This window comes from Sebastes fasciatus, chromosome 2 (genome assembly GCF_043250625.1).
Source record: "Sebastes fasciatus isolate fSebFas1 chromosome 2, fSebFas1.pri, whole genome shotgun sequence".
NCBI lineage: Eukaryota > Metazoa > Chordata > Actinopteri > Perciformes > Sebastidae > Sebastes > Sebastes fasciatus.
In genome coordinates this window covers 10,888,273-10,906,875 of record NC_133796.1, presented here as the reverse complement: position 1 = coordinate 10,906,875, position 18,603 = coordinate 10,888,273, and the positions used below count along the sequence as shown (strand labels likewise).

The window sequence follows — 18,603 nt, the reverse complement described above, 5'->3', positions numbered from 1 at the left end:
GGGTTTACGAGAAAAAAGTCGTAGTATTATGAGAATGAAGTAGTAATTTTACGTGTTATTTTAGAGGGGAAATAGAGCAGCGTGCCGCCTGTGTGAAAATGAAGAACGTGGAGCATCTTGTGAAGTTATACTTTAGTATAGGTTTCACAAATAACAAAATACTTCAGGCACATCAGCACCACATTATCATAAGTATCAGGACCTTGAAAAGATTGTGCAAGAAACTGCATTTATTCCAAAGAAAGAACCAAACGGACCCTTTGTGGAGGAGGAAATTACTTTTTTTCTCGTAAAATTACGACTTTTTTCCTTGAAATAGTATGACTTTATTCTCCTTAAATTACGACTTTTTCTCGTAATATTATGACTTTATTCTCGAAATCTCCGATTTCCCCCCCCCCTCAATGTGGCCCTAATACTTCGTCGTACATTACAGTAACAGAATCTTGATTCATATTTGATCAGCGCTGCCTAGTTTGCCCGTTTGATCGGAGTTCACGAGTTTCATGAGCAGTGATTGACAGCTGCCCATAGACTGCTCGGCTCTGATTGGTTGTTTTCCGTCAACGCTGTGAAATCTTGTAAATGCCTTAGGAGCACAGGAGGACACAAAGGAACATGATTTTTTTCAGATTATAGGTCATGCACTTCTATCAGGATACAGTAACTGTAAATTAACTTTTTTATCATATTTGCTCAAAGTTACCAACTGCAGCTTTCAGCAACTCATCTGCTTTCATTTTGTGTCGTACACAGAAGTGTAACATTCGGTAAGAGTAGATATTACTCTTTCAAACTGTGGATCATTTTGTAGGAAAACCTTTCATTATGCTTTTCTCTCCAAATATATCCTCTACAGGCCAAGGATGAGTGGTATGCAGCAGTTTGCTCAATGACAACTTGTACAATGTAATAAACTCTGTCTTCTCAGACAAGACAGAGCAAATAATATGGAAGGAGCAGAAGATAATCCTGGACCAGGCTTCTCTTCTACACTTCAGGTTTTTCAGATAGCAATATTTGCTGAAAAAATAACTACTATTACATGTGCTACAAAGAAACGAGGTGGCTTCACTCGATCACCATACATCCTATTTCAATTAAATGCTTTGCTTCATATTAAAACGTATAACTTAAGTTGTAATTTTTGTTGGACTAGGTGTCATATTTTTCCAAAGTGGTAGCCATCTCATTTTGGAATTAAAGTGTGGTGTACGTTTTGAGGACAGATGCAGTAAAGAAAAACAAAAAAAACATTCAGTTAATGCAACAATAGTCAGGGAATGTCGATGATCACGTGAGGTGCCTTCATATAGCGGTTAGTTAATGACCGGAAAATTCAGATTCGCAGTGGGCCGGAACATTAAAACACAATACGCCATTTATATGCATGTCGTGCTTAAGAAGAGGGCTGCAGACCTGTACGCCAGAGCGGAAAAGACAGTAACCACCCCCCCCCCATTGGGTCAACGAGGACATATCCCATAATGTGAATGGGCATAGTTAGCATTTTATGAAGTTCTATAAAAAGGAACAAAATAAAAAACTAGGTCAAGCTTTGGGGTCACAGTGAATAAGGCTTGTTCTTATGTCCATCCGCGTTTTCATGTGGGCTGAGCAATCTCGGTGCACGTGGTCCTGCGTGGACAGGAGTTTGGCTTCAGAGCTGGAAGTCCTCAGGCAGCGCAGCAGTGGAGCTGGGTTAGAGAGAGGGCCTCAGGCACCAGTGACTAAAGTCTGGGACGGGGACTGGTGCCAAGCCTTTTTTAAGGTTCGAGTCACGGCACCGGCATCACTGCATGGAGCAGGACGGGCCCTCGGAGCAGCAGCACACGGAGGAGCCCATGGCTTTGGGCGGAATGAGGTCCAGGTCCTCGTCATCGGGGATCTCATCCAGACGGTAGCCGTCCTGAAGCAGCTGCCTGCTTAAATCAGGATGGACCTGGAGAGCAAAGAGAAGGACCTCACTATAACACACACATCAGAGTAAAGTGGTACACATCTCGGTTGTTTGTAGCCAACAAACATGGACTCAAAAACCTTTAGTCTGACTGAGTCAAACTTCATCAGAAGTCAAGTTTCCATCCTTATGTAGCACAAATTTGAACCAAAATTCGTGAAAATTGGCAAAAGATTAATGTGTGTTTCCATCCAAGACTGTTAACGAGATATCATTAAAAGAGTGATAAAAATATGACATTTATTTATTTATTATTTATTTTTTATATTTACCATTTGTGTTTGTTTCATGTATTAATGTGAAGAAGGTTACAGTCTCCTCATCGCTCCACACAGATCTGATGTTTTCATCTCTTCCGTGGACGTTTAAGTCACATGCTTCATGTACATCATGATTTATTCACTAAGTCTGTTTCCATTGCACTATTTCCAGTGTTTCCACTCAGGGGGCTTTTTATGCACAAATTGAATATGCACATAAAAACAGTTGGATGAAAACACATGTATAGTTCTGACTTAATAATTATGACTTACATGCAAGTACAAAATTATGACCTAGAAAGTCAAAATTACACAGCAGAGATTTTCCATCACCTGTCAGAACCAAAACATCTTCTTTAGCATCAGTGTGTAGGATGTTGCCACATGCTTCAAAGGAAGCATGAATGTTCACTGTGATACTGTGGTTCACTTTATCACAACTGCCTTGTGTGCAGCAGAGAAAGTTCTATTTACCTCTTCCCTGTGCAACTAAGCAAAACCAGGTTACCTCAAACACAGAGGACATAAAAGGTCTCAATAGTAACTAGTATGATTGTGTTTATGGTCTTAAATTACATGTTGTAGTGTGTACTCTAATTTGCAGTCAAAACACAGTTTATAATAATGATATTAAAAAATGTGAACTTCAAACAAATGAGATGTTTTCAAGCCACAGCAGCGATGTTGTTTACAATGGAAATAAGCCACAGATTACAACAAGAATTTGCATATTTGTGTAATGAGCTCACCTAACTTGTTCTAAGACACTTGGAATTTTAAAAGGTGCTAAATATTACTGGCTCTAGATAGGGCCATTCGCATTTTTTACATTTTCATGTCGGCCAACGTAGGTCTCCTACATGCTTGGCACACGGGAGAAGTTTCAGTTGGTTGACAATCTGCAACCTCACCGCACCATTAATATAATTTAGCATCAAACAACTATTTGCTATGTAAAGATATAGAGGAGTAATGTCTACCTGAGCAGAGAATGAAGTCACTCTCCCTCTGTGTGTGTTGTAATCTGCACTGCTCTCATACAGCGGTTGATAACGCTGTTCCGACTGACAGCAATGGCGCTGAAGCATAGCACCCACCCCCAGGTTAACACGCTGTTAGCACCGTTAGCTGCGAACTGCCGGCTCAGCTGTCGCCATGTTGAGAGCCGAGGCAATAGAAATACTCTGACTTCCGTATTTAGCACCACGACTTGAGTAGCCAGATAAAGAAGAATATGTATCTAATTAAACTGAATTAGGTTCCTCGTGATGCCAACAGTCCTGTTTATCACTGTTAGCAATTACAAAGTCATGTTAATGTGGTAGGAAACCTTTTTATTGACTTTTGAAACACCCAAACCCAGTCTCCTTCAAAAACAGTATTTGAATATTTTTGACCCACCAATGAACTAACTCTAACTTTGAATTATGTAATTATTTTAATTTTCTGTGTGTGTGTGTGTGTGTGTGTGTGTGTGTGTGTGTGTGTGTGTGCGTGTGACTGAAAAACAATTACAGTAGGGTCAAAAATAAAACATCCTTTGTTCATGCACAGGCAGTCAGTATATACTGTTCCTATAATATATATAAAAGCATGCAAACGCAGCCAAGATCCGATCCTAAGATCCTAATTCTAAATGTTTAATATACTTATTGCAGTTGTACTCATTTCACTTCTTTTATCTGAGTTGCTTCATATTATTATATCACTTTTAAGCCATTATCTATTTACTGATTGGCAAATGGGTTGATTTGGTGGTGCAAAAACAAACCTCAAATAACTTGCAGAAACTGTGTGTGCTGACCTGATGAACCAAAGCGACGTGTTAGTGAAAGATTGCACAGAACTGGAACTAATTAACTGGAAGGGCAAACTGGAACAGTAAAACCCAGGTTTATAATAAAACACATAAAAATGATTTTTGCACACCCACACAGCCAGTTAGACTGTGTCGTAACTGAGATTCTGAAAGCATCTGGAGAAAGTCCCGTGGGGCAAACTCACCTCAGCTGAAGAGTATCCTGAGGAGTACTGCTCAAAATCGATCTCTTCATCGCTGTAAGGACAAGTAGGACAGGTTCTGTCATTCTGATGTGTCAACTGGAAAAGTATTTAACGACACAGGAGCTGATGCCAAAATACTAGTTGGAACTGGTAAATGTCAAGGTGATGTGATTTCATGACTGTAATGTAAAACGTCTACTGTTACCGTCGGTACGTTTTTCAGTCGTCAGTTTACTGCATATAGTAGGAATACAACAACACTATCACCTGTATACCTGGTGTAACCTTACCTGTCTGAGTCCACTGCAACCAAAGTGTCCTCAGCATGCTGACTCAAGGCAGCGTAGCCCTTGTTAAACTTCACCGACCTAGAAGGAAAACCAGACACTGTAAAAATTGTGCAAAACAAACATCACCTGCTCTCCTTGGCCTAATGCCAATGCCCCCCCATAAGGCCTTGTGCCCCGAACCCTCAGGGACTTGACTGATGTCACCTGGTAAATGGTTGACTGTGAAAGGCTGCAAGGGCTTAAAATGGCATAAATACCAATAGGACAGCACTTGCGCAGCAACATATCACGTCTTGCCTTACAAGATGAGAGACGGCCTTAGGCCCTCTTCAAACCTGGTATTAACATGCATCCTGGGTGATCAAGTGGACAGCTCTAAGTACAGGTGTGAATGCACCCGCCCGCTCTCTCTCTCTCTCTCTCTCTCTCATCCCAGGCTCTGAAGCTCTGCACGTCGCTGTTGCCTGGCAAAGGTGGAGGTGTCGGCGTCATGGAGGTCCCTGGGGACCGCCGATACAATAACCATACATATTATAGATGTTAATAAAATGTGGGTTTCACGAATATGTAGGATATTGCTACTGATATTTCTGTAATCTTACATCGCAACATCTACTGTATTAGCCATATGTTTACTACGTGTTTATTTGCATATAGAGCGGGGAAGTGAGATCGGTTCACAAGTGGTCACTCAAGACGCATGTGGAGACGTATTCTAATGCCAGGTGTGAACAGACGTACTTAGAGCTGTCCACTTGTGATCGGATCACCCAAGACGCATGTTATGCCAGGTCTGAACAGGGCCTTATCGTCAAATAATCAATTTACTCGTTGTTGTCAAAACAGCATCATTACGCAACATTAACCTAAATGGTTGATGAATAAACCAAGTGTGTAATATAGTCTAATGCTTGTATTCCTCTGATTTCATGCATTTTCTTATTTAACCCCCGTCCTTATTGTTTACCTTTTTTTTTAACGTTTCCGAGTTTCCACTGGTAACCCTGTATTTAACGTCACAAAGCTATGAATTGTGGGTAATTCCCTCAGGCAAATTCTGCATGGAATGGATGGAATGCAGACTTATGGAAAAGTTCATAAGGGACTCAAAATGTCTGCGAGAGAGCCCTCAAGCACTTGACAATTTTGACCGTGGGACAATCCTGAACCCTCACAGACTTTGCAGGAACGCGCCTCAAAGTCTGTGAGTCTGCGAGTGTGGACATTGGTATAGGGGCCCTTACCTCTTAGCTCCTTGTCTGGGCTGATGCATCACTGGAGGTCCTAGTGAGAGGGCTTTCTTCTTCAACGCTTTCCTCGCCATCTCCCTGTGTTTCTCTGTGAATAATAATTAACAGGTAGCTCCCATAGACTGTATATAAAGATAGACGACATGACAGCTCCCCAAAAGTGAAGCCAAAACACCTCGACCGCCACCTGGTGGCTAGCTGCAGTATAGGTCATAAATCCCACCCACTCCATGTTAGTTGATGGGACATGGGCCAAACTAAAAATGAATTTTTCCCAAAGATGGTTTCTGCCATTTTATGTAGTTTATATCACTCTGATGTTTGTTAAAGTGTTAACTTTTCTGATAAGTTTGGTTTTAATGAGTTATTTGATGACATAAAAGGGGGATGAGACGTCATGATTGACAGCTCAAGTAGAAGTTGCGGAGCACATCTTGTGTGTTCATATCAGTGTCTCAGTTCCACTTGTTACGTTTCCCTTTTTTTCCTTGTTTTTTTTCATTATTTGATGTTTCTTCTTGTGTGTGAAGCACTTTGTAACGGTGTGTTTTAAAAGGTGCTATATAAATAAAGCTTTATTTACTTACTTACTTTCCATTTTCCTATTTACTGAACATATTTAAAACAGAGACTAAAAGAGTCTGTGAAATACGTCATGTGTCTTTTGCAATGTGTCTCTTCAATCTCACATAACAGATTCACACTACCGTCACTTGACCGTGCATAAAACCCAACATCAGCTCTTCTCTAATGAAAACCCTCCCTGTCCATGACATTTGCCCGGCCTTACTCAGGAATGTGCAGCTAAGTCTTTTTTGTAGATTCCAAATAAATATCGGAATTAGATTTATTTGTTTGTTGCAGAGACCTTGACAGCTTACACTTAAGCAGAGCATTTTGATGTAAGGCTGACTGTATGGATTGCTTTCTATACATACAGTCTGAGTGAAACGGTGGGCGACTTCAGTGTCACATGACTCAGGCTCTGCTGTCCTACCAGCTGCACATTCAACAGTCTTTAGCTGTCTCCTTTTCTGCTTCGTACAACAGTATTAACCTCAGCTGAGCTCATAAAAACAACAATTATGAAAAGACTGACCTACAGACAGGCATAATGATGACATTGGTTACTATGATGAGTCAAGAAAATGCTTACGTAGTTTGAGGTGGATTGCTGGAGCTCTGGACATGATGTAAGGTCCTCTTTTCTCCACAGGCCTGATCCCTCCATCAGCGGTCTTAGGTCTTGCGCCATTACTGGGCCCCTAAGGTGGGAGAAATGAAGGATAATCTGTATTTCATATTCCTGTATCGCAGCCAATAATATGACAAGACAGTAACATAATAACTAAATGACTTGATGTGATAGTTAAATGACAAGAGAAAGTTTTAGGACTGTATTAAAAAGTCTTTCTCCTCGGTAGATTAATGAGGTAAATTCATGTGCTCCCTTGGAAAAAATAACCTATGCTATAAGAGGTAGCCCACGGCTTTTCTATATGATATGGGATCCATGGATCACTTATATAGAATCTTCTTAACCTTTCTAGGCTATTTACTTAATTATTAATTATTATTTTCCACATGCTGTTTTCTTTTTTCTTTTTCTCTCTACATGTATTAAATTAATTAATTTATTTAAGGTTTCTATCTTACCACCATGAACTATACTACTGTAGTACTTATTACTTTTAATTCTAACTAATTAAATTATTTTATATATTATTTTTATGTTATTTTTTCTGTAACTTTACCTCTAGGGGTGGGAAGAAGGCTAGACCTGTCAATTCAATTCAATTCAATTCAATTTGCTTTATTGATCATGACTGTCAGGTGAACAATATTGCCAAAGCGTCAATTCAACAATAAATAAAAATAAAAAAAGAACAAAATAAAAACAAAAACATATAAACTGGAAAAACAAAGTTCGGAAACTTGTGTTTGGTTGATTATTTCTCTGTTGTTACAATGCTAATTGGCATTGTATTTTACATTGTTGGAAAGCCTGTTTATTTACCTTCGCAATGATGTCCAACTTGTAAGGATCATGCATTTGAGGGATGAGCAGCACAGCTGATTATGTGGGTAGCACCCAAGAAAAATTTGCCAAAATGCTCCGTCAATGGTAAACAGTGTTTTCTCCTGTCGGTATTGACTCTTGTTTTGAGTTGTTTGGTGGATTGGATGATTGAACTCTCTATCAGTAACAAGGAACAAACAAGACATATTGGCTATTTTACACTTTATTCATTTAATACACCGTCAGGAGCCTCAGTAGCAGTGGAAGATCCATACGCAGCCACAACAGCCTGGCACCTCCTCCTCATGCTGGTCACCAACGTGGTCACACGTTCTTGTGGGATGGCGTTCCATTCCTCAACCAGGATTCGTTGCAGGTCAGCCAACGAGGTTGTGTTGGTCACTCTAACACGTACAGCACGCCCAAGCTGATCCTACAAGTGTTGAATTGGGTTGAGGTGTGGACTCTTGGCAGGCCGTTCCATTCTCTCTACTCCCACATTGTGGAGGTAGTCTGTGATAACCCTGGATCTGTGGGGGAGAGCGTTGTTTCTTGGAGGATGAAGTTAGGTGCCAGATTGAGGCGATATGGGATCGCCACTGGCTGCAGAATCTCATCCCGATATCTCCCTGCATTGAGATGGCCTTTAATGATGACAAGCCTTGTTTTGCCAGTGAGGGAGATGCCGCCCCACACCATGACACTGCCCCCACCAAAAGCTGTTACTCCATCAGTGAAACAATCAGCATAGCGTTCTCCGCGTCGTCTCTATACTTTGACCCTGCCATCCAACTTTGGCAGACAGAACCTGGACTCATCACTGAACATGACATTCCCCCACATGTTCAGGTTCCATTGTCTGTATTGTTGACACCAGCGCAAACGGGCCTGACGGTGAAGGGCAGTCATTGCAGGCTCCCTTGTAGCTTTATGAGAATACACTGTTTACCATTGGCAGAGCATTTTGGCAGATTTTTCTTGGGCGCTACCCACATAATCAGCTGTGCTGCTCATCCCACAAATATATGATCCTTACAAGTTGGACATCATTTAGAAGGTAAATAAACAGGCTTTCCAACGATGTAAAATACAATGACCATTAGCATTGTAACAACAGAGAAATAATCCACCAAACACAAGTTTCCGAACTTTGTTTTTCCAGTATATTTAAAAAGAACATGCATGTAAATGGAAGAAAACAATAAATAAGTAATTCATGTTTGTTGTGTCAATAAAACAAACAAATAAAAAACAATTAATAACAATATATTGCAATATCATAGAATAAATGTAAAAAACAACAAAACAAAAAAATGAAGTAGAGGAGTAAATAAAAGGCAGAGTGTGAGTTACATCTATTATGTGTTGTTGTTGTGGTTGTCTCTTAGGCTTTGACATGCATTGACATATCCTGCAGCTTCTATCCTGTGTGGGAGTGGGAGGTGATGTGTGTATTTATGTATGTACATATTAAATGTTAAATGTAAGATATACATTTTTTTCATTATGGATCCGTTGTTATGTTTTGTTATGCTATGTTTGGAAAAAACAAATACAAATAATTTTCCAAAAAAGAAAAAAAAGTCTTAATACATATCTTTTGTAGCATAACTCATTTTCTTTCTAAATTTGTCTGTCTCCAGTGGTAATTCCCAACATTTCACCAGCCAGGTGACTTTTAAAAAAAAAAAACTCTTTTCCCAAATTTCCAAGCAGCCCCTTCGGTTTATAAGGAAGAGGTAATCAATGTTAGGTGTTTATCAGCTCATTAATCATGTCAATATCATTTACAGTCAAACTTAACAATGTCTAACGACAGAGAGTTTGTGAGTGTTTGTGATGTGATGTGTGTATTTATGTATGTACATATTGAATGTTAAATGTAAGATATAATCGGTTTTTTTTGTATTATGGCACCAGTGTTATGTTTTGTTATGTTTTGTTATGCTATGTTTGGGAAAAAAAAGAAATAAAAAGAATTTTCCAAAAAAAAAAAAAAAGTCTTTCTCCAATGTGATCAAATATAATCTTCATGACACAAAACATATGTTTTATAGTGTAACTCATTTTCTTTCTAAATGAGTCTGTCTCCAGTGGTAAATCCCAACATTTCACCAGCCAGGTGACTTTTTTTAAAATATCAAAAACTCCTCCAAAATTTCCCAGCAGCCCCTTCGGTTTATAAGGAAGAGATATAATCAATTTTAGGTGTTTATCAGCTCATTAATCATGTCAATATCATTTACAGTCAAACTTAACAATGTTTTACGACAGAGAGATTACCTGCAGACACTAATATTGTAAACATGGCTCATTTAAGTAGCTGTAACTGTCACAAATCACAGGCTAAGCTAGTTAGCTAGTCAGCTAGCCTCCCAGTTTCTATTGACAAGCTACCAGTTAGCATTAGCATTAGCTGTAGCTTTAGCATTAGCATTAGCCGACATTACCGACACAACTTGTGGCTCCGACTGCGCCTCCAGCAGAGTGTCCTTCTCGGGTTCCTCTATGATGTCGTTCATCATGTTGGCGTCACAATGTCCACCTCAACAACTCAGCCATGATGTCTCAGACTGTCCCACCAGCTGAGGGACTTTGTTGTTGTTTGTCTTCAGCAGCAGGTAGGCACTTCTGTTAGCTGGCTATGCTATTATGCTATCAGTGACAGGGTCCCATACTACTTCCGGTAAACAAATTACAAAATAAAACCCCATCGTTGCTTTTAAAGATACATGTTTGTTATCCAAGAAGATAATTCAATGTTTTTTTATTTATTCATTTTTTCAATAGACTTTATTTTAGATTTGTAAACAATACAAATAAAGGAATTAAAGGGATATATAAAAACAAACAAAAAATAAAAATAAACAAACATCAAACACAAAACATGCCAGGGGTTAATATAAATAAAACATTCAAATGGGAGCACAAACTCATCGATTACTAGCGTTTTTGTTTTTTGCAGAAGATATTGTCTTAATATATAGTTCCATTTCTTTTTTTCTTTTTTTTCCCGATATACTTTATTTTAGATTTGTAAACAATACAAAGAACAATTAAATCAATACATAGGTAAATAATACATATAAAGGAAATAAAGGGATAAATAAAAACAAACAAACATTAAAAAAAATTTAAAAAACATAAAACACAAAACATGCCAGGGGTTAATATAAATAAAATAAAACCCCATCGTTGCTTTAAAAGATACATGATGTTTGTTTGTTTTTTTATTTATTTTTTCAATAGACTTTATTTAAAATTTGCAAACAATAAAAAAAATAAAGGAATTAAAGGGATAAATAAAAACAAACATAAAAAATAAAAATAATAAAAATAAACAAACATAAAACACAAAACATGCCAGGGGTTAATATAAATAAAATAATAGTAACTTAAGTAAAAACATTCCATACTACTTCCGGGTAGAAATTACAAAATAAAACCCCATCGTCGTCTTTAAAAGATACGTTTATTTTTTTTTTTCAAGACTTTATTTTAAATTTGTAAACAATAAAGGAATTAAAGGGATAAATAAAAACAAACAAACATAAACAAATAAATATAAAACAACATAAAACACAAAATCATGCCAGGGTTTAATATAAATAAAATAATAGTAACCTTAAAACCTTAAAATGGGAGCACAAACTCTTGTTTTTTTTGCAGAACATTAAAATGAGGTATAACTCTTGCAAATTTGCATTTATGAATGTAAAACTTTGCGACAATGATTGATTAGAAAATATTCTCTCTCATATACTGTGTTGAACCTTAAAAAAAAAAATTCTAGTAGAAGTTGAAAGTCACAGATAATATTTTCCAAGATAAAACTACAGATATCTTGCCACAGTTTACGGGTATGTGTACATTTCCAGAACAGATGGACAATAGATTCAGTGTGGGAATCACACATGGCACAGCTTAAATCAATATAATTTTTTTATTTAAAAAAAAAAGGAACTAACTGGGTAACATCGATGAATTATTTTAAATGACACTTCTTTGACCTTATTTACCAAAAAGTATTTTTGTGGGAGAATCCAAACTTATTTAATGTTTGGTTTTGTGCGATAGCATTTTTGTTTCTTGTCACTGAACCATGTAACTAAAACTAAAAGTCTCTGCTCACTCTCCAGTTTAACTACATAGATGCAAAGAGGTTATCCAAGTAAACTAGAACATTTTAGTTAAGTCAGGGGGTAAACGGGTAAACGACTAAAATGTTATTATTATTATTATTATTATTGTATTAGAAGCTTTCTTTAAATACTTCAGAGTTAGTTGTGAAAAATTACAATAATTATTTAACACTATGAAGAATGGTCTCTTGCTTCCATTTTGTCATAGTAGATGTACTGTATTTCCAAAACATACAAATGGTGCAAGGACTACTGTATAAATAATGCTTCAATTGGTTATAATGTTGAATGGCAGACTAGTGCATACATGTTATCCCATTTGTATAGTTGTAAAATGAAAAACCCAGGAGACAGATTTCCAGCCTCCTGTCGCCATATGGTGGGTGAGAGAAGAGCTTAAAAACTAGACTGTCTCCTTAAGAGATGTAATATCCCATTCTCTTATGTCATATTAAATAAAAACAGTGGATAGTGGAACACTAATTATGAAAAGATGTTTTCTGTCATTGCTTTGTGAAGATTCTGTCTTCTTGTATCTCAAATTATAACTACTGTTATTGGTTTAAGATCTTATGTACTTATTTGCAGTGGTGGAAGAGGTATTCAGATATTTTATTTGAGTAAAAGTGACAATACCACAGGGTAAAAATATGTTAAAAGTAAAAGTCCTGCATTCAAAATCTTAGTTAGGTAAAAGTACAAAAGTATTAGCATCAATATATACTTAAAGTACCAAAAGTATATGTACTCCTTATGCAGAATGACCCATTTCAGAATAACATATATTATATTGCTGGATTATAATTATATATTTTGTATTAATACTTTATATCTGCAAAGTAACTAGTACCTAAAGTTATCAAATAAATGTACTGGAGTAAACAGTATAATATTTGCCTCAAACATGTAGTGGAGTAGAAGAACAAAGTAGCATAAAAATGGAAATACTCAAGTAAATTACAAAATTGTACTCAAGTACAGTACTTGAGAAAATGTTCTTTGTTACATTCCACCACTGCTTCTTTGTGGAAAAAAATACTTTGCATTTATTAAAAGGGGTTAAATGAGAATAATGTACACTGGCTCTGCAGCACCGGTTGATATTTGGGTCTTCGTAGTTTGACCATCAATTACAGCAGTGCTAGTATTCACTGGAATGGAGTGGAGTTACTTGTGGTTTGTTTATAGCACAAGCATAATAATAGACCTTTTTCACAACAGACTTTTTGACTTAGCAAAGGTGTGACTTATAACAATAAAGATGACTCCATTCCATGTAAGTAGCCCAGTAAGCTATGCCAGTGAAGAAGCAATCATATTAGCTGGGAGATATTAAACCTGTACTTTTCCTGCTATGATGAGTCAAAACGTCTGCTGTAAAAAAGGTCGATTAAATAAAAAATATTCAACGATTTACCAGAAAAGAAAAAGAAAACATACGATTTCCAATTATTGGTTTTCTTTATTAGGTCCACCATTTTGTACACAACAGGACAGCATGGATTTAATCAACAATATAGACATATTTGACAGGAGAGAATCAAGAAGGGCCTTCTCTTTATAGATCAAATGGCCTGAGGAAGAAGGAACAAAAGATATTTTCAGCTGCAAGCACGTAATATGCAATATAATTCATGGTCTGCTGTACATTCATAGAGTAGGCCAGCAAACACATGAAGGGTTTGAGGCAGCGCTGGATAGCAATAGTACTTATGCCTGAAGAAATTCTCTTTCTAAAGCCACGTCGGTCTTCCCAAGTAACATGTGTAGTGCAGTCTCACCTTGACAGTCTATAACTTGTCAATGCCCAGCTCTTCTGGTGTTGAGATGCCCAGTTCTGACAGGGTGGGCTTCAGCTCTTGGATCAAGTAGGGATAGATGTCTTTATGGGGGCCTGCTTTGTCCTGCAAAACACAGAAAACAACAAATGAGGAGCAATTGTGATGATTAGTCTCAAACAATATAATCCAGTGATTAATTTGCTTTTGGGGGTGTTGCATTATATGTTTGTATTAGGGCTGTCAATCGATTCAAATATTTAATCGCATGATTGTCCATGATTAATTGCAATTAATCACACATTTTTTTATCTGTTCAAAATGTACCTTAAAGGGAGATTTGTACTGCATTTAGCTTAAGAAATACATGCTCAAATCATAACATGTCAAACTCAAGCCCGACAGGCAACAACAACTGTCAGTGTGCTGACTTGACTATGACTTGCCCAAAACTGCATGTGATTATCATAAAGTAGGCATGTCTGTAGGGGAGACTCGTGGGTACCCATAGAACCCATTTTCATTCACATATCTTGAGGTCAGAGGTCAAGGGACCCCTTTGAAAATGGCCATGCCAGTTTTTCCTCGCCAAAATATAGCGTAAACTTGGAGCGTCATTTAGCCTCCTTCGCAAAAAGCTAGTATGACATGGTTGGTACCAATGGATTCCTTGAGCCCGCTTCAACCTAAAAATCGCAAGTTGCATTAATGCGTTAAAACAAATTTGCGTTAACTTGTTATTATCACGTTAACTTTGACAGTCCTAGTTTCTATATGTACATGTTTAATGTTGTTATACATTTTTAAAACAAATAGCAATATTGTGAAAGTTGTACCCTACAGTAATATCAGGGTACATTTTTATTTGTGCTTTATTTCTGATGAAACTGTTGGGTCCTTTTTTCAAGTAACGTGTGACAATATGAACTCCGAATGTGGTGCACTAAAGTGACAAAGACAAATTCTTGACTTCTGGTAATTTAAGCGATTCTCAGGAGTCACACTTCCGCACTGAAACAAAGTTTAACAAAGATGTTTATAGCAAACCCTAAGTGAACCTATTAAGGGACGGTCACTCACCTTTACGGCCTCAAGGATGCGGATGGCGCTGGCCAGGTCATTCAGTCTCCGGCAAGCCCTTAGTGCCGAATCCAGGATCTTGGCCTCGGGTACCAGGTCATAGCCAATCAGGGTGTTCATTCCTTCAATTAATAAAAAAAGACATATTACTTCAAAGAATCAGCAATAGAAAGAGAAAATGCAAACAATAAAAGAGAGAGAAAAAGCAATATCTGATGAACCATACAATATTCACAGTTTTGCTATGGGTGGTTTCAGTGGGAATCACCACCACTGCTGGACAACATGGGGAATAAATAACTAAATAATTAGGCCAAATTTACTTAACATGGGTCTTACTGATATTCGACTGAATGTTTTTTTTGTCATGATTTCCAAATTAACCCAACTAGAACCATAACAATAACCAAACTAGTAACAACGGGCCGAGGACACATTATCAGAATATAAAATGCACAAATATTCAACAAAGTCACCTTTCCTCAGCTCCCAGGCATCTATGTCAGGCTTGCTGAAGTAGGTGATCCAACGGGCATCAAACTCCTCGTCTGTCTCCACCTTACCATGGGAGTAACATCTGGAGGCTAATGGAGCTGGAAAACATGAGGCAGGGCAGACACAGAGATTTCTTCAAATGTTTTCAAATACAATACTGAAGTTTCAAGAACTTACAAGAAAATTGTAAATATATTATATAAATAAGTAAACAGTATTATGAATTTGGCCATGCACTCTGTGCCAACCTTTAATACTTGTCTGTTTCCAATATGTGGTGCTTCAGTCAGCGATTACAACATATCAAAACTTGTGATAGTGGTATATGTCATGAACCTAGATGTAATTAAACATCTGACTGTGATAAATTCACACCTAATAAAAGAGTCAAGCTGGTAAAGTCACATTATGTACATTGTGAGTGAGTCAGTGAGCAAGGCAACATTTAACAGAGACACTTTGGCATGGATGACTTGTTTAACAGGAAACTAGACAATATTGCAGGCCCTTATTCAGACATACACCACAATGACATTTTAAAGTGCACACTGTACAGTTCCTCTTTCAAAGCTGTATCACAAAAACATTTTCAGCTACTGCCTTCATCAGTGTGGTTGATGCTGTGGGCCTATGAACCCCATTTAGAAGATATATTAATACAGGTCTATAAACTTGGTTTCAGTTTATTTAAATAAGTTCAGTGATTAGTCATATGACTTCTATAAAACATCCAAAGTTTTAACAACTTGAAATTCAAAAATGAAAGCCATACAAAATAGCCTATGTAAATATGTAAAGTTTTTAACAAGTTATTATTAGGGATGCACCGATACCGGATCGGATACCGGGCCGATACTGACTCAAATAGCTGGATTGTATATCGGTGACAATGAATTCAATCTATTCAATGTTTATATACTATGTACATTATACGTACATTTTGACCATTTACTTGCTGCATTAAAAAGCTTTACACTTGAACTGTAATTCCTGTACATTTTTAAGATTTCTTTAACAAGTTACTGGTGTATGATTAATAATTTTAATAATGAATAAAAATGTTGTTAATTTTGACGATTTTTAACCAAGTTGTTGGTGTTAAATTTATTATTACAATAATAAATACAAATTTAATTTGTATAAATAAAATTGCATTTATTTGTTACATTTTGTTTTAAAAAGTTAAGAAAACAATGTTTAATTCAAGCCTAACTTAAACATTGTTTTCCAGTGACGTCCACACAGTGAGGCATACAGCTTATTAATTAAACACTGGTATCGGATCGGTACTCGGTTTAAGACCAAGTATCTGTATCAGGACTTAAAAAGTGGGATCGGTGCATCTTCAGTTATTAAAATTTTTACAACCATGATTTATCTCACACAATAATGCAATAGCAAGATATCCCAACACACATCTAGAGATTGACATAATTCAAACTCATTTTTTTCTGTACATCATATTGTACATATACTGGACTATCTGCATCTATCTGCACTACCGTAAACTTAAAACACGCACTATCTGGACTATCTGCATCATTCTGCACTACCTGCAACCACCTCTCCTAACCACTGGTGCACTTTAAATTTTAAACTTACTTTACACTACATCCCATATACCATTTTCTAGACTGCACATATTACATATATTTATTGTACACTACATATTTTTTTATTGACGGACGGTACACGCTATGTCCATTCACTATGCTCTTTCACTATGTATATTCTGTATTTCTATTTATTGTTTTAGAATCTTTTTGTACACCTGTACCTCTGTATCTGCGCTTTGCTGCTTTGACACCTGAATTTCCCCCTGGGATTAATAAAAGGTTCATCTTATCTTATCTTCAAGTTAATTTCTATCTTATCGCTACATCATATTGACACTACAAATTACAAATCACATTTTTAAAATAAAAAATACTGTATATACATCCATTTTTTTTTTTTGAAACTAACTAAAGTGTATTGCACTTTATCAGCTGTAGTCTGCATAGAGACCCATATATATACTGTAAACTAACGACCTAGCTAAGGAAGTTAGCCATGTTTTTTATTTTTTTCCCACTCACAATGTTGTTTCGTTATGATTGCCCAGAAGTCTATAGATATTTAAATCAATATCCTCCTCACAAACACTAACCATACACTTCCACGCAACACACACACTTATATGATATATTTATTGTATTGTTATTACATATATTTTGTCCAAATTGTTTGTTATCACTATTATGTAGTCATATTATTTCTTTATATTAATCTTGTCTCTAGGTGGAGGCTTCAGATAAGCCCAGTGTTTTTTTTTTTGCCTCTTCCTGCACTGAATATTATTCATTTATTTTTTTTGTTATGTTGTATAGTATTTTATATATTGGATAACGCCAGCCATCTTATCTCTACATCATATTGACACTACAAATAATAAAAAACTCATTTAATTTTTGCCTTTTTAAACTTGCAAAAATAAAATAAAAAATACTATATATACATCCATTTTTATTTTTATTTTTTGACCCAACTAAAGTGTATTGCTCCTTATCAGCTGCAGTCTGCATAGAGACCCACATATATACTGTAAGCTAACGACCTAGTTAACCCAGGAAGTTCAGGTCAGGACATGTAACCTAATATGGGAGAATAATAATATCATAACAGGCCACACATAGTAAAGCATTCAAGACTTCCACAGTAAACTATGTGTACATTTAAAACATGTAATCTAGCTATATAAACATAATAAATAACACCTCAGACAATGCAACATGTGTTAGCTGCGTTTAAGCTGCGGTCAGTGAGCCTCCTGAACTCACTAAGGAGGGTCATCACAAGGTCACAACTGTTCTGCTTAAATTCATTTCGCGGTTCTTCATTTTGAAACACACAATGTGAGGTGGAAGTGTAGTAAAATATCCAGTTAAACACCACAAGGATGGCAGATCATAATAAATAACTCAATGTCATTAGCTGTTAGCAGGTTGCTAAGCTAGGTTGCTAAGCTACGTTGCTAAGCTAGGTTGCTAAGCTACTGTGGTCACCTTTATGACAGAGAAGCTGTTTAAATGTAAGGTAGATATGAAGCGGACTGTCTTACCGGAGTAGCAGAGTCGTGACCGAGCCAGACTCCGGGCTCCTGTGGCTGACAGTCGGAACACGGCTCGGAACATGGTGGTACCGCTGTGTGGCTGCTGCTCGGTGCTGCTAGCTAACTGTCCTGTGTGTTAAAGAAGGAGAAAGAGTCAGTGGACCGGAGAAACACGAGTAGAGGGTCACGTGACTCACGGAGATAGCCGAAGTGCTTCTACTGTCGAAGCTTCT

At 37.0% G+C, this 18,603-nt stretch overlaps 2 protein-coding genes across 2 annotated transcripts; both read right to left on the bottom strand.

The window, feature by feature from the left end:
- Window positions 1-771: 771 nt before the first annotated feature.
- On the bottom strand, window positions 772-10,446 carry fam219b (family with sequence similarity 219 member B). The gene is made up of 6 exons (XM_074661502.1): window positions 10,235-10,446; window positions 6,921-7,029; window positions 5,759-5,852; window positions 4,515-4,592; window positions 4,225-4,276; window positions 772-1,942 (listed from the first exon to the last, which is right to left on the bottom strand). Exons 1-6 carry the CDS (start codon window positions 10,307-10,309, stop codon window positions 1,793-1,795), a joined length of 558 nt encoding a protein of 185 aa, XP_074517603.1. The 5' UTR covers window positions 10,310-10,446; the 3' UTR covers window positions 772-1,792.
- Window positions 10,447-13,368: 2,922 nt separating this feature from the next.
- Window positions 13,369-18,539, bottom strand: LOC141783964 (cytochrome c oxidase subunit 5A, mitochondrial-like). Its single transcript, XM_074661617.1, has 5 exons — window positions 18,380-18,539; window positions 15,261-15,377; window positions 14,785-14,906; window positions 13,708-13,830; window positions 13,369-13,500 (listed from the first exon to the last, which is right to left on the bottom strand). The coding sequence occupies exons 1-4, from the start codon at window positions 18,450-18,452 to the stop codon at window positions 13,717-13,719; spliced, it is 426 nt and encodes a 141-aa protein (XP_074517718.1). The 5' UTR covers window positions 18,453-18,539; the 3' UTR covers window positions 13,369-13,500; window positions 13,708-13,716.
- Between the last annotated feature and the right edge of the window lie 64 nt (window positions 18,540-18,603).

Excerpts from the sequence above, each read along its gene's own strand:
- fam219b (XM_074661502.1), bottom strand. The coding sequence starts at position 10,309 with ATGATGAACGACATCATAGAGGAACCCGAGAAGGACACTCTGCTGGAG. Across the intron at positions 5,853-6,920 it reads AGCAATCCACCTCAAACTAC|AGAAACACAGGGAGATGGCG; the intron begins GTAAGCATTTTC and ends TATTATTCACAG. Across the intron at positions 1,943-4,224 it reads CAGGATACTCTTCAGCTGAG|GTCCATCCTGATTTAAGCAG; the intron begins GTGAGTTTGCCC and ends TTTGCTCTCCAG.
- LOC141783964 (XM_074661617.1), bottom strand. The coding sequence starts at position 18,452 with ATGTTCCGAGCCGTGTTCCGACTGTCAGCCACAGGAGCCCGGAGTCTG. Across the intron at positions 15,378-18,379 it reads GTCACGACTCTGCTACTCCG|CTCCATTAGCCTCCAGATGT; the intron begins GTAAGACAGTCC and ends CATGTTTTCCAG. Across the intron at positions 13,831-14,784 it reads GCATCCTTGAGGCCGTAAAG|GACAAAGCAGGCCCCCATAA; the intron begins GTGAGTGACCGT and ends TGTGTTTTGCAG.